Genomic DNA, 16,782 nt, shown 5'->3' with positions numbered 1-16,782 from the left:
AAAATATATTAGGTGGTACTAAAAATATGAAAATTTTCTGATTTATCTGCTCTCGTACTACTTTTAGTAATAGCTGGCTATGAGAAAAGTAGTATGGTCAAAGGTGTAAGTAGAAGGGGCCTAGTCCTGAAATGAGCTTGTGTAAGTACAAACGGATGGCTTAAATTACAAAAGATACATATTTCATTAAGCAAAGATTCTCTACAGATTGTTCTTTGGTTCAATTAATAACAATAATTAATATAACAACATGTAGTAAATAATAATTTCCTTCCTCTTTAGAAAGTTACATTTCAAAGCATTCCTTTCAGATGCTAGGCTGTTACTAACAGATATATTTAGGCTAAGTCAAAATGGCAAAAACATTCCAGAGACAGAGCGAAGATATACTCCTCCAGAGATAAGTGAGAGTTATGAGTTTTTATTTTTGTTTTTTTTCTGGGAGATTCAAGTTTAGCTGATTCTGCTTTTAAAGGACCACAGCAAGAGACAATTTTAAAGTTTATGACACCAGAGTCAAAGTTAGCAAATATTTTCTCTAACTTATATGGTTATTTTTTAGCTACAAGTCATATTTATTCTTAGTTCTAAAATTTGTTCTACTAAAAGTACACCTATTAAGTTTAAGTGGTTACAAATCCTAATATTTTATTTTAGCACAATGTACTCATTTTAGAAAACTTTTTTAAGGACAGACATATAATTTATAATAAATTATAAAATTATATAAGTACCAATCTTCACCACTTTGTAAACTTGCTACCTTTTTTAACAGAAGTAAAAATGCAAATTTTCAACACATTGAGTATGATTGGTTTATTTCTCTTTGACTCTATTAAAAAAAAAAAGAACTAGAAAAACTCTGATTCTAAGTAAAAATTAATCTTGAAGGAAGATGAAGAAAAGTGCAGAAAAGAAATAGAATACATAGAAAATGCTCCTAGACAATGTAAAAGTCATATTTAAATTTGATGGGTTTTTTTAAGAATTACACTAACTGTATTAATATTAACAATATTTTAAATCTGAACAATTTTATAAATATGGGCAGTAGTTAATATTTGCTACATAAAGTATTGAGTTATTAACTATTTCTTTGAAAATAAAACAGGACAGAAGGCATAATTAAATGGCAAAGGAAAAGGACTTTTTTTTAAAACATGTTTTCCTATACATGTGCAATATGTGGTGCACATTCTGGAAATAAAAGAAGGGGCCTGGCCTTCATGGCTATGTGGCTGAGCATCGACTTATGAACCAGGAAGGCATCGTTTGGTTCCAGGTCAGAGCACATGCCTGGGTTGTGGGCTCGATCCCCAGTAGTGGGGCATGTTTCGCTCGCTCTCTCTCCCTCTCCCTTCCTCTCTGAAATCAATAAAAAAATATATATATTTTTAAAGAAATATTTCTTAGAAAAAGAAAAAGGAATGAGAAGAAGGAAGGGAGGAAATGAGCATTCTTTTTTGGAAGCAACAAAGTATGACTTGGAAATGCTTTCTTGGTAATTATAGCATGCAACTATCTTACCATGCTTCTAAAAGGAACAATCTCTTATCAGGCAGCAAGAAATGTGAAAGAGGAGCATGTATTGTTAAGGTTTTTAAAGTCATGCAGAAAATATACAATGCAATTAATATTTCATGCAGGCTTTGGTGTGGTTACACATTCACATTTATATACAAGCCATCATGTACAGCCAAACACTATGCCACGATTTGAAAATAAAAATATGAACCTTGCCAAATACTTTTCAACAGCAGCTCTTGAAGTCAGATTAGAGAAGCATAGTACATATCAAATGACATCAGGATTATACTGTGCAGTTTTGATCACACACAACCATATTCATACCAAACAGTCTGATTATCCTCAGAAACCAACAATGCAGCTTCTGTGTCATCAGGACAGAGGCATGCAGGAGTGACAAGATTACTGCTACCTACAGAAGACTGTGGGTTATAGTTACCACGGATCTGATTATCAGAAAACTGTTCATTATCTTTCTGTGAAGCTTTATCCAAAGAGGCAGCAGCCTGGTCAGTTACTCTGGTGACTGGCCTGGGAGGTAACCCACTTATGTTACTAACTAACTCTGTATTCAGGGATAAAAATGGCTGAGAAGGATGAGTAAATGACTCTATACTATCTTTAGCTGATATTACCAGTGTGTCATTAGACATATTAACGGAGGCAAAAGTTTGGTTTAGAAAATGAGACCTTTCTGTTGTTGAGCTCCGAGCCTGGGCATATAGAGACTCAGGCTCATCCGTAACTAAATCCATTTGTGCATGAGAAGCTACAGAATATGTTGGGCTATGAAGTTTATGGTAAGACCACTGGTGTAAACGGTACTCACTAGATGCTGCAGTGATGTGGCTATCAGCAACAGCTGGTGATGGATCAACTGACATAGGTAGTCTACTGTCCTTGGTCAAAAAATCATGGATGCTTGTCCTTCGAGTAGTCCCTTCTGCAGTGGAGATCACACTGCTAGCACGAGGTAAAGTGGCATAAGGATTACTATCTTTTGATTGTCGTGACAAAGAAGATTCTTTTACTAATTTTATCTTTCCTTGAGTGCCTGGTGTAGGTTTTCCTGGAGAACTCACAAAGTAGGTATCTTCAGGCTTTTGAGGACCAGGTCTCACAAACGGTTCAGGCTTAGTTGTCCGTCTATCGTAGAAGTCTCCTGGGCTTTTCCCACTTACTGACCTGGCCAGACCACAGCTAACGGGTTTGCTTTTTCCCAAAAAGTCAGAAGAGACAGACAAACTTTTCATTACTTCATCTAAAAGATTATCTTGACTTGAGGACTTTATCTGTTAAAAAACAAAGCAGATTAATGAATATTAGGCATGCTTTTACTTTCCTGATATATTAGACTGCATAATATAAAACTGCTAGTATTTCTAAACACTCCTTTACTTTAAAAAAAAAAAAATGCTCGGTTCACCCTGGTCAGTGTGGCTCAGTGGTAGAGCATCAGCCTGTGCACTGAAGGGTCTCGGGTTCAATTCCGATCAAGTTCTCGTACAGGTTTATTCCCTAGCTGCCCTCCCCCCCACTGTGGGGGCACATGTGGAGGCAACCAATTGATGTGTCTTTCTCACACAGATGTTTCTCTCCTTCCCTCTCCTTCCACTCTTCCTAAAAATCAATGGAAAAAATATCATCGGGCATTAACAACAAAAAAGCTCTAAAGTTCAGTCACAGATATTTAACTTGAAATGCCCATCTAAATTAAGGTCACCTATAAAACTAACCTGTATTGAGGTAAGCTTGTTGCTTTCTTCCAAAAACTGTTGTAGAGTAACAACTTCACTTCCAGGGGAACCAGTTTTGACCTTGTGATGTGCTCGACTCTCAGTTTCAGGCATTTTGTGCTGGAGCACTGGACTTGATCTGGTCTGTCTTTTCAAGTACTGGATTGGACTGCTACCACTGCTGGACCAAGCCTCAAGATCATGAAGCAAGCTAAATTCCCCACTGCTATGGCTTTGTGGCCTGCTCTGGGTATTAACTGCACCTGCTTTCGGAGTAAATGGTGTGTTAAGAGTTCAATAATAGAAATGAGATTAAAACTACATAAGTAAAAAGATTTGTTGACGGGGTTCTTACGAAGAGCCAAAGTGACTTTCAAGCTTTACTTAGAAATGCTTAGTAACTATGTTTATCTTTCACTAGTCTAACAACTGCCAGATTATTTTGTCTATCATAAACTTATCAGTCTATCATAACCTGCTTCTTTATTTTGTCAATTTGACAAATATAAGCACCTTTGCCACCATACTCAGAGCCTAAACATATAATGCAGACACTTAATGCATTTGATGAGGACATGAATGAATAAATAAATGGTTAATATGTTTTTTTAAAATACAGGTTTAAATACAAATTGACCCTGAATAACATGGGATTAGGGGTGCTGACCCCCTCCCCCTCCGCATATTTTCAAGAGTCAACTATAACTGTAAACCATCTCACAATTTAGAACAAAACGTGACTATAGGAATTATTTCTGAATGTTAAAACCAAAAACTATTCTAAATACTAAAAATTCTAATGCTTTGCCTTTCTATGAAGTTTTTATTCCTTACTTAAAGTTTTATCTGTTCATCCTTAATACATGACCTTAAAGAAAAAATTTTTAAATTTAAATAGGCATATAAGGGAAGTCATGCTTTCCACTGGTGGTATGGTGGCCACTCAGTTGAGTAACTGTATAGAATGCAAATTACTAGTTCTGGAAAAAAGCTATCTAAAGTTTATGCTATTCCTTAAGAGTGCTAATTTATTTTGATCAAAAGCAAACTGATACAGTATATAATAAATGCAACTTTCCATGGTTTTCCAATCACAAAAGAGTAAAGTAGGTCATGAAAGAATTTGGCTCAAGTTCTGTAACAATTTTATAGAAATAAGATTTTCGTAAATTTTCAAATACTTCTTCATATGTTCAGACTACTTTTTCCTACTGGCTATATAAACATGATTATAAAAATTTAAGAATCCCTTTTTTTCAGATCATAGCAAAAAAGCCATAGCATTAATGATAAAAATAAACTGAAATGGAGACAAAAGGATTTTATAATGCAAAGAGCGATGGAACAAATGCATTGACTCTAATTTGGCAATTCTGGACTGTACAGAATAGTATTTTAACACTTTTATAATCTATTAAACAATTCCAGAATCTGAGTAGGCAGTATACCTTTAAGGAAAAAGGTATTAGTCAAGGCTTCCAGACAGACATTACATAACAGCCTTACCTGGAATGTATATTTAAAAACTAAGGAAAAAAATTTGAAATAATTCTTAGATGAGCTATATGCATCCACTTGGCTCTTGTTTCACATATATACACACAATTGCCTTATCAAATTAAAAAATATATTTCCCCCTATTTCGTAGATAAGTTTTGTGTATGTAAAACTCCTTCTGTGAGTTCAATGTGCATGCATCATAAAAAATTAAGGACAACCATGTTAATGAGAAAGATAAAACATAAGTAAAATAAGAACTACAGATACTTTTGAAGTATACATTATAATAAAAATATTTTACCTGTGAAAGATAAAAAATGGAAACCAAAATAACTGCTCCTGTTTTTACATTTATATACACTGAAATACATTTGTATTACAATGTTGAAAGTATAAAATATTCCAAGGAACTATGTTCCAAACAGATGATTTGGATTTCACACTTTACCCTAGAAACTTCATCCATCTCCCTTTTAAATGTGGAAATGGATGAACATATTAATAAATTTACCTACAGCATACCTTTGACTTCATGGAGTGAAGCATTATTATTGCTATTGCTAGTGGATGTCCTGCCACTATCCAGGCTGGCTGGTCTTGAAGCTAAATGAAAACATCAGGAGACAGTGTGATAAAACTTCCAGCTGCTGGCACTGAACTTTACATTCTGATCACAGAATGCTTTGAGGAAGTAATCATGCATACTTGCACACACTGAGCATGCCCACCAACAGCTGAATCGTATACATTAGAGAGCAAAGACATTACCACATAGTTTAGTAAGACAGGGCACGTCTGAAACAATTGTTGAAATTTAAAGAAAAGAAGATAAATTGCATATTAGATTTGAATATGATTTCTAGAAGGATACTAGGACTATTTTAGATTAATAGAGTGACATGCCAAAAAAAGGGTGCTAGTGATTAGGTCACTTACAACAGATTGGACAAAGAACCCTGCACATTGCAGAGATGCCACAAACAGGAGGAATATGAGCATTTGCAGTTAATGTTTTGTATTCCTATCCATAGAAGGGAAACAGCCGCAGAGTTAACATGGCCCTATCCTATTTCTTAAAATCCTGCTTTCATATGAAATTCCTTTTACATGTTATCTACTTATTGTTAATAATTTAGTTTGGTGAGATATGATTTTCCAGATAGAAAATTAAAAACCTGAATGCTTGACATTGCAGAATGTTTTTGTTTTTTTTAATTTTCTTGTTTAAAGTAGTACAAATAGTAGTACATATGTCTCATTTTTTTCCACATTGACCTTCCCCTGGCCTCCTCTACCCCCCCCCCCGCCCCCCGCACACATGCCCTTATCCCCCCCCCGCCCCAGTGACTTGTGTCCATTGGTTATGATTATATGCATGCATACAAGTACTTCGATTGATCTCTTACCCCCCCAACACTCCCCAGCCTTCCTGCTGTAATTTGACAGTCTGTTCGATGCTTCTGCAGAATATGGTTTCTTAAAGTTTATATTTTCTTAGAGTAAATATGGTAAAAATTCAGAACTTTTAAACTTATACCAAAATGGCAACAAAATTACCTTTAATCATTGTTCAGGAATACTTTATAAATGACCTTGACTAAAACAGACTATTTAGATGAAGCAGTAACCTTAAAAGGGGCAAAGGGGAGGATTAGGTTTGAAGAAATGGCAGAGGTATGAGGTGCAGGTTAGATAAGACATCCTTGCTGGCAATGCACATTCAGATTCAATGCAACATTCTATAGTTAATAAGTACTCTCTAAATAAAGTTCATATCTTACCATGAACTCTTGATCCCGTACTAGAATCATCACTAATACCTTGTGGGCTTATATCTTCAAAGGATGTAGCATCTACATAAAATAGCAAAATAGATATAAAAATATTTCTTAACAACAACAAAAAACACTGTAAAATTTTATTTACTCAGAATATGGAAACTCTTTTTCAATTACATATAATACATCTCTATTTAATATATTTCTAGACTCAACAAAAAACTGGAACTGAAGCAAGAAAACGAATATCTCTGATGAGTTTACTCGCCAACAGAACAGTCTCCCTGACCCTGCAAAGCAAGAGCCTCGGTTGTTCTACATGTTTTTTTTTTCTCTGTTTGAAGTCATAGTGTTTTCAGGTGTGTATGTTTTTTAAGCTTCTATTATTCTCTCCTTTTCTCAAACTTTACTTGCATTACTTTTTCTTTTCTTGTCAGTTCATTAGCTGTTTATTATCAAAAGCTTAGGAAAAACTTTTAGTTATTTTATGTCTTAAATTTTTTGAAATGCTTTGAAAATTCCCTCAAATCAAAGCCAGATTGTTTTGATAATTATTTCCGTTTGCTGCTGTCAAAAAATACACATGGGAAAGTCAAATTAAAATTTCTGTTGCCAACATTTCCACAACAGTGCAAATAGCAGACGGCCTATACCTTTATTATTAACCAACTGCTTGGATCTGAAGCCTGTAGAAGAGTTGACAGTTGAAAAGTTGATAGCTGTAGTAGAGAAGGCCATAGCTCCCAATTCTTTTCTCCTTTTACCCGTTGAAATATCATCCGGAACCTCCAAATTCTCAGTACTACCTGTCCACTGTCCTCCTGCTAGGACCATGGACTGCACCAGGTCATTCATGGCTGGGATGCAAATGAAAGCAAATGAATCAGCACGGTTAATGTTCTTGCTCTTATTTCTCTTTTGTCTTATAAATGATCTGGGGCTTTTTCCCTATGGATTAATGCACGTGAAAACAAAAAACTGTAACCACAATGTCATTCAAATTATGACATGCATTCAGCTCAATGAAATGAATAGGCCAAAGGCTAATAAATTTCAGTAAATATTTTTATCCCATCTCCACCCCATTTAAAGATGGGAAAAGGAATTTTACTCTGTACAACTGCCATGCTTTTGTGCAGTGATGTGCAATATAATTAGAAGCCTTCATAATGTGGTTTTGTGGTGACAAAAATGGAATGAATAAAGGTACGATGGAGAGCAGTTCTTATACAGCATCATTACTGAAAATGATAAAGAGTCCTTGGTCAGAGCAGGTTACTGAAGGAATTATTCATTTTATCAAATAAGTATACCATTAATAAAAACCTGAAAGAGACGATAGTCAAAGTGACAGACATTTAATGTGATTATGTAATTACCCATTCCACTTAAAAAAAAAAAAAAAGGAAAACCAGAGTATTATTATATAAAGAATGACAAACATTTTTAAGGGTTACAGGCCATTTTATTTATTTATTTAATCTAGTTCATTAAGGAAATAAATGTCTAATGCTAAACATTCTGTTATATTTTCTTTAAGTAAATTTCTTTGGGAAAAAATCTCTAATGGCATAAAATTAGGGTTTTATTTCTGCCAACTTTTAGAAAGCACTGGAAATTTACAGTATATTATTACGTGTACAACTAAACATACGCATGTATATGTATGTATCAGTCAACATACATATAATGCAAATTCAGTGCCAGTTTTGAAAAAAAAAAATTCTTCCAGCTCCTTGTATTAGAGGAAGACTGCACTTTGTAAAATAAGAAAATTGGCACAGTCCAGAGAAAGGTTAGTGAAAATTAGTAATGGAAGCCAATGTAGTCAACTGAAAGAAGCTGAACTGTCATAAAGTCTTACACATGGAACGACGGTAGCAGGCCTTCATTTTGTCTTTATCCTTCGGTCTGTTCCTCAAAAAGGGCAGTCTTTTCAGTGCAACCACTTTAATGTCAGAGCATGAGGAAAAACAGAAACAGAAAAATGAAACAGAAAAAAGGGAGAAGAACAGATGGGAGTTAAATGTTGAAATTAAGGACAGAAATGAATGTCTGAGTTTCAGCTTATGTATGCTATAATAAAGTTATTATTCTCGTGCTGCTGAGTGATAATGAAATATGAAATAAGCACTCTGATACTTTAAAATACTTGGAATGGCACTGAAGACAATGATGAGGAACATATACTTTGAAAGCTTGGATTATAAGTCCTATAAATACAGGAACTGGTTAGAATTACTTATGGAACAAGTTTCCTAGTTAAGTTGTAAATGTATACCTTTAAAATTAGAACTATTGGTGGGACACAGAGTATACGTGCTAAAAATGTACAAGGCTTTTCAATCCTCTATTTTCTTTAATTTTTTAAATTATAAGGCTTTACGGAAAAAGTAATTTAGGCAAATGCACTTAAGAGTATTTTAGTAATATACATCACCAAAAACTAAAGTGCCTATGGGATGTTTTAAACAATCTAAAGCTTTTAAAACTTTCATTAAAAATTTTCAATACTTTCTTAAACTTTAATAAAGAAATAGCAAATTGCTTCTTGGTGCAATATGTAGTAGCACAATGGAAATATATATTCTTTGAACAGTCTTTCAAACGATGAAATGAGCAATTACATTAAACTTCATTTTACCAAAAAGTTGTCTGGGGAAAGAGAAAAAAGAGTATTTTGACAGTAGTAATAAGTGCTAACACTAAGTCCTGATAAGGCTAAAAGATACGAAGGCATCCTAAAGCAAGCAAAAATGTTCCCAAAAAAGTGTATATTACATTTCTAGGTATTTATTTTGAAGGTTTTTTTCAGTGAGGTTATTAAAAAAATCAAAGATAGCACTGTGCAAGAAGATTTTGTGAATGTAAATGAGGGTTATAACTACAGGAGTCATTAGTACAAAAATAAAAATGTTCACTAGAGTCACCAACTTTCTTAAACTACACTATATATATATATTTTTTTTCCTAAATATATTTTTATTGATTTCAGAGAGGAAGGGAGAGGGAGAGAGAGATAAAAACATCAATGATGAGACAGAACCATTGATCAGCAGCTGCCTCCTGCACACTCCCTACTGAGGATTGAGCCCACAACCGGGGCATGTGCCCTGACTGGGAATCGAACTGTGACTTCCTGGTTCATGGGTCAATACTCAATCACTAAACTACATCTTGCTAAACTATATTTTAATAAGATTTAAATAGAAAAAGCCCCGGTTGGGTGGCTCAGTTGGTTCAAGCGTCATCCCATACACCAAGAGGTTGAGGGTTCCATTCCTAGGATCAGGGCACACCCCTTGGTTCAATCCCCAGTTGGGGCACATATGGGAGGCAACCGATTGATGTTTCTCTCTCTGTCTCTCAAAATCAATTAAAACAAAACACATCGCCCGTCCAGAAGGCTCAGTGGTTAAGCGTCAACCTATGAACCGGGGGCGGGGGGGGCTGGGGGGGGAGTCGTGTCACAGTTTGATTCCCAGTCAGGGCACATGCCCTGGTTGCAGGCTCGATCCCCCATAGGAGCATGCAGGAGGCAGCCGATCAATAATTCTCTCTCATCATTGATGTTTCTATCTCTCTCTACCTTTCCCATTCCTCGCTGAAATAAATAAAATATATTAAGAACAAAAAACATATCTTGGGTGAGGATTAAACTTTTTAAAAAAAAGTAAAAAAAAAAAAAGTAAGTAAATACAAAAAATGTATTTATTTTGGAACTACAATTCAGGCACTAATGAAACAACTTGCATAGACTTAAAAACATTGTACACAGCCCTAATAACTATGCTCTTTCTCAGGGTTTACCATTGTCTTGTAAATAATCAAAGCTCTTTGACACACTGACAAGAATCATTCATTAAGGAGAATGCAATGTACATACAGCTTTTTAACTTATATATTTGATTGCTATTAGGAAAACATAGGCATGATTCATTTAAGCTTTTAATTTGACCTATTTCTTTTCTAGCTTCGTATAGCACAATTACTTTCAATGATTAAAATAAATGAACTGAAAACAATGTAAAAATGGACACTTAGCTAAACCAAAGCTGAATGGTTGCAACATGCACATGTTGTCTTTACTTTCTTTTTCTGTTTCAACTGTTTTCCAAAGACTGCTTTGCTGAGAGACACTCTTACAAAAGGGAGAGGACCACAGGAGTTTCAAATCTGCCAGTGGCAGAATGTGATCTTTGTTATGGCAATTAGTTTTTAGATACACAACGTTTTTTCCCCCAAAACCATACTGAAATTAAGGGAACATTAGCATTGTTGGATTTTGTGTTTATTTAAAAAATTCTAACCCTGACTGGTTTGGCTCACTGCATAGACTCTATCCGATAGAGCATCGGCCTGCAGACTGAAAGGTCCTGGTTTCGATTCCGGTAGAGGGCATGTACCTTGGTTGCGGGCACATCCCCAGTAGGAGGTGTGCAGGAGGCAGCTGATCAATGTTTCTGTCTCATCGATGTTTCTAACTATCCCTCTCCCTTCCTCTCTGTAAAAAAAAAAAAAAAAAAAATCAATTAAAAATATATTTTAAAAAAATTCTAAAACTGAACAATTGCAGGAAAAGAGAACATTACTTCCTTTTGATTCTTATTTTGAAGTTTTCAGCAGAGAGTATGAAGGAATGATGGGTAGGACAAAAATAAGTTTACAGTTGTTTGCATGGAAAATATACAATAAAAATAATTATACAAGAATAAACTCGGAGAAACTAAGATGGCGGCATAGATAAACACCGGGAAATCGCCGTCTCACACAACAATTGAAAAATACGGCAAAGGTCAGAGCAAACATCATCCCGAACAACAGGAAGGCTGGCTGAGTGTAATTTCTACAACTAGAAGAAAAGAAAAGCACGCTGAGAGCCAGAGGAGCTGCGGAGGGAAAGTGCAGAGGTACGGCGGCAGCTCGCGCGCGGAAAGGGGGTGGCACCTGAGGACGCGGCTGTCTTTTTGAATCACAAGCTCCCGAATGCTCGGAACTCCGGTTCCAGCAAGTCGCTGGGGACCCAGGTCTCATACGGGGAGAAGCTGGTCTGTCAGGCGGCAGCGGGCGAACTTGAGGGCAGCTTTCCCTCAGAGGTGCTTGCAGCCATTACCGGGACACTGAGACGCGCGACTCCGGGCGCGGAGAATCACCATAGCTTCTTTCTCCGCCTTTTGACTCCCTGAGACCCCGCCCCACCCAGGCTGCGGCAGAGGCTTTTGCATGTGAATGTACCCAACTACAGCCCAGCCAGGCAGACCCGGAACTTCCAAGAGAAGGCTCAAGGCCCGGCAGCGGCTTGCATTGCTTCACAGCTGAGCCTCTTCGTGACTCCTGCTGTGTGGCCTCAGGCAGGGGCTGAATTAGCACCTCCTTAGATCCAGGAGCCACTGTGCCCAGTGGTCAGAGGGGGACCATTCTCCCACTTCAGACACAGCTGCTTCCCACAGCCAATTGGCCTGGAGGTGAATTCCTCCCAGTGATCCTATAACAACCAAGGCACCAAGAGTGCACCAAGAGTGTCCACCCCAGGTAACTGGGGAGGCTGAGCCACTGGGCCCTACAGGACACCTGGCGCGCAGGGCCACTCTATCAACACAGGGAAGCAGCCAAAATGCGGAGACAAAGAAACAGGTCACAAATGACAGAAACGGAGGAAAGCAAACGACTGGATATAGAGTTCAAGGCCATGTTTATAAGGTTTGTCAAGAATTTTATGGAAACCGCCGATAAATTTAATGAATCCCTCAAGGAGTATAGTGAGACCATGGAGGACATGAAAAAGGACCAACTAGAAATTAAGCATACACTGACTGAAATAAAGAATACTTTACAGAGATCCAACAGCAGACAAGAGGATCCCAAGAATCAAGTCAAAGATTTGAAATACAAAGAAACAAAAAATACCCAACCGAAAAAGAAAAAAGAAAAGAGATTCAAAAAATACGAAGATAGTGTAAGGAACCTCTGGGACAACTTCAAGTGTACCAACATCAGAATTATAGGGGTACCAGAAGGAGAGAGAGGGCAAGATATTGAAAACCTTTTTGAAGAAATAATGACAGAAAACTTCCCCCACCTGGTGAAAGAAATGGACTTGCAAGCCCAGGAAGCGCAGAGAACCCCAAACAAAAGGAATCCAAAGAGGACCACACCAAGACACATCATAATTAAAATGCCAAGAGCAAAAGATAAAGAGAGAATCTTAAAAGCAGCAAGAGAAAGACAGTCAGTTACCTACAAGGGAGTACCCATCCGACTGTCAGCTGATTTCTCAACAGAAACCATGCAGGCCAGAAGAGAGTGGCAAGAAATATTCAAAGAGATGAATAGCAAGAACCTGCAACCAAGATTACTTTATCCAGCAAAGCTATCATTCAGAATGGAAGGTCAGATAAAGAGCTTCACGGATAAGAAAAAGCTAAAGGAGTTCATCACCACCAAACCAGCACTATATGAAATGCTGAAAGGTATTCTTTAAGAAGAGGAAGAAGAAAAAGGAACTCTTACCATTTGCCACAGCATGGATGGAACTGGAGAGCGGATAAATACCACAGGATCTCACTCATTTGTGGAATATAATGAACAACATAAACTGATGAACAAGGACTGATCCAGAGACAGAGAGGCATTGATTGGACTGTCAGGCCTTGGAGGGAAGGTAGGGGAGGGTGGGGGCAAGGGGGAAAGATCAACCAAAGGACTTATATGCAAGCATATAGGCCTAACCAATGGACACGGACAACGGGGGGGGGGGGGGTGAGGGGATGAGCGGCGGGGGGGGGGGAGGGGGTAGAGGGTACACATATGTAATATCTTAATCAATAAAAAATATATATAAAAAAATAAATAAAAAAATAAAATAAAATGAAAATAACCGTCAAAAAAAAAAAGGAAAAAAAAAAAAAGAATAAACTCATACAACTGTAAACTTACTTTTGCCCCATCCTGTACTTAAAACAAACAAGATGGTCTCAGAAAAGACTGTCATGCCTTTCTTGTGTAGGCTCTCATATCTGAATTGAAATATCTTCCTTTGATTAAAAAAATTAAGTATACCTACTACCATTTCTCATTTAATAAAATGTCAGATTTTTATATCTAAGGATAGAGATAAAAGTAAATTATCTGGAAACATTTTAACTTGATGATCTTTCTACAATACTCAGATGTTTCATGCAGATTTGGGTGAAAAGACTAGATAGCAAAAGACCCAGGTAATAATATTCTTATGTGGGAACATAGAATTAAACAAATTTCTTGAGCCTACTATATAAATACACACACACATGTGTATATGCACAAATATGTACATATGTATGTATATGATTTGCTGCTTGATTATGGATTCTAGTTCTTATGTGCTACAGTTGCATTCTAAAATATACCCTATAATGAATGTCTCCAATCTCCTACACCTGAAAATACTGCCTTTCAAAGGTAATTCCCAAGGCCAAAAAACTGTCTATAGTTTTTTGAAAGTTACCCATATGGAGTGTCTACCTCTAAGGGAAGTAGTAGCTGTTTTTGCCTGCTATTCACTTAAAAGAATAGTAATGAAATTATATATATATTATTATTTTTTTAAATTTAATGACTCTGGTGATTGAGTAGATTTGAAGTATACTGTTTATATAATTTATAAGAACACTGATAGTCAACTTCTTGGACATCTTCTAAGGGCCCAGGATTGGATTCTTTTCTCTTTCTCTTAAAATGCACTTCTTTAACCATTTACTCTGCTCTTCCTGTTTAGCTAAGCACACTAGTAATAAAATGAAAAGATTATGAATTATACAGGGCACATTATGATGTGAACTTCTGTATTTGTAATTAAAAATATTAAATCAGCCTTAGCTGGTTCAGTTCAGTGAACAGAGTGACGGCCTGAAGATCGAAGGGTCCCAGATTCGATTCCAGTCAAGGGGCACATACAGGAGGCAACCAATCAATATGCATCTCTCACATCTATGTTTCTTTCTGTATTTCTCTCTTCCACTCTCTCCAAAAGATCAATGGAAAAATATCCTCGGCTGAGGATTAACAAAAAGACAAAAAATACTAAATCACAAGTTTATACACAAATTTATATCTCCTCCCCTATTTTAACCAATCCTTTATCAGTCACTCAATACTTTTCATAACTATCAATTATTTCTAAATCTTTAAATAGCATTCTCTTCAAATTTATACCTATTTCTTTGCTTTGCCCAATGTAACTTTGTTTCAATTTGATACAAAAATATGAGTAAAACCTCATTATAAAATGCCTTATTCTATTCTAATTATGAAAATGAGCTCTTAAAAATATTTCTCACTTGCTCCTCATAATCACCCTGGTAAGTATGACCCAAAGGTGAAACACTTGCCCATATTAACAGAACTAGCAAATGGCAGAGGTTTCTGGCTCTTATTTCAATGTTCTTTCTACACTGTTTTACCTCCCTGGCCAAATGCTGGTATCCCTGTGTATGGAATATCTTTACACACACAATATAGAAAATCATGTAGTTATGTATTATTGTAGTATGTAATGAATTTTATAATCATATAGAGTTAAAAAGAAATGCATTAATTAAGACTATTATCTCAAAGGAGTGTTGAAGTTATTTAAAAAAAATCTTTTAGAAAGGATTCTAAATCAATACTAGACATAACAAATGTTTAAAAAGTTTAAGCACTCACTGCTGCTTTTCTTGGTCCCCAAAGTTTGGCCATCTTCTAAGGAGTTTGAACCTACGGAAGAACTATCTTGACTATCTTGATGGGGGAGTTGAAGAAATCCTTCACCGGAGTCTGAGCGGGTAGGTGTTAATGTTAGAGATTTCTGACGTTCCCGATTAATATCTTTCTTAGACTTTATCAATTTTCTCATTTTTAGAGTAATCCAGTTGCCTCTCCTGATAGAATAATTTAAAAAGTTCTTATTAGTCTAAAATAAATCCTTCACAAAATTAGAAGTTTAAAATATTCTGTTCTTTTTTCAGAATAAAAATGAGTAAATTTTGGTTAAAAGTACCTCCTAGGAGGAGATGGCTCATAAAATTTGTATTGATCCATAATTTTCTCTTCTAATTTCTCCTTTTGTCGTCTTAATTCATTTAATTTATCACTATAAAAAAAATTAAATTTTAGAACATATATCATATTTTGTACAGTTATGATATATTTCTATGGCCTCCTACACATATCTCCATTATGGCAATTTATGTATTTCTCACTTTATATTACTAGTTCCTTAAGAGCAGTACCCATGTTTTCATGTTAGTATTTCCAGTTATCAGCACAGAACCTGAGACATAAGCATTCAAAAAAATATATGTTGAAATAATGTTGAAAGCCAAAAAAAATTAGATTGTTTTCTCTGCCACTAGAAATTGCAATTATAAAATCATAACTAATATTTCACAATGCAGAATTATTTGGTACCTACATGTACTGTCTTTGTTCAACATGAAAAAGATCCTTGCTTTCCATATTCTGCTCCAACAGTGTTCTGTTCTGCAGCATTAATGTCTGGATTTGATCTAGTAGATGCCGATTTTCTTCTTCTAAATTTCCTTTAAGTTGGCTTAGCAACTGTTGAAACACAGTTATTTTTTAAAATATCAACATTTACATTTAACATAAATCACCCAAAACATCTGAAAAATAGAGTACTTCACAGATTTCTATCTCCTGCTATTTGAACAATTAGATGATCACACTTTGGTCAGAATGTGAGTGATTAGTTTAGTAATAATGACAGCTAAAGAACTGGGTTATGTGCTATACATCTATGTTTTCATAATTCTCACAAACATTGGGCTAATCATAAATTAGTTCCAAAAACACTGCTTTCTTAAAAATTGTTTAACTTATATTCTGAAAGCTAGATTCAAATCTCTGGCCTTTTAAGTAGCTATGAAACAATGAACAAGGTAGTTAAGTCTCTGAGCTTCAATGATCTCATCTATAAAATGAGGATAATCCCATCCTGTAAGATTTTTGCAAAGATTAAATAATGCATGTAAAGTACCTGGTGTCATGCCTATGGCACCCAACAGATACTTAATAAACCTCCTTCTTCCCTCAACCACTGTTTTCAAGGGACCTTATAAGTTGCTATATACTTTTTGTGGCTTGAACAAAGGAGGAGGTAATCTTGTCAATGATTGGTATTGCTAGCTCATGTTACTTGTAGTTGGGCTGCTTTTTCTTAATAGAAATTGGAAGGAAATATGCTTTAGTTAGACCAGTGG

At 35.8% G+C, this 16,782-nt stretch overlaps 1 protein-coding gene across 4 annotated transcripts in view; it reads right to left on the bottom strand.

Annotated features, from left to right (window-relative positions):
* CCDC88A (coiled-coil domain containing 88A) overlaps window positions 1–16,782 on the bottom strand; it is a 110,672-nt gene that overhangs the window by 4,269 nt on the left and 89,621 nt on the right. The window contains exons 23-31 of one of the 4 annotated variants that reach the window (XM_081101476.1): window positions 15,975–16,120; window positions 15,561–15,653; window positions 15,227–15,441; window positions 8,406–8,489; window positions 7,195–7,398; window positions 6,545–6,616; window positions 5,286–5,366; window positions 3,264–3,526; window positions 2,357–2,819 (exon numbers count right to left, since the gene is read on the bottom strand). In XM_081101476.1, coding sequence (XP_080957602.1) covers window positions 2,357–2,819; window positions 3,264–3,526; window positions 5,286–5,366; window positions 6,545–6,616; window positions 7,195–7,398; window positions 8,406–8,489; window positions 15,227–15,441; window positions 15,561–15,653; window positions 15,975–16,120 — 1,621 coding nt within the window. Of the gene's footprint in view, window positions 1–1,660; window positions 2,820–3,263; window positions 3,530–5,285; window positions 5,367–6,544; window positions 6,617–7,194; window positions 7,399–8,405; window positions 8,490–15,226; window positions 15,442–15,560; window positions 15,654–15,974; window positions 16,121–16,782 lie in introns of those variants that run through there. The other 3 variants (XM_081101473.1, XM_081101474.1, XM_081101475.1) reach the window with 3 other exon arrangements.

This window comes from Myotis nattereri (genome assembly GCF_964212035.1).
Source record: "Myotis nattereri genome assembly, chromosome: 10".
NCBI lineage: Eukaryota > Metazoa > Chordata > Mammalia > Chiroptera > Vespertilionidae > Myotis > Myotis nattereri.
This window is presented reverse-complemented; position numbering and strand designations above follow the sequence as displayed.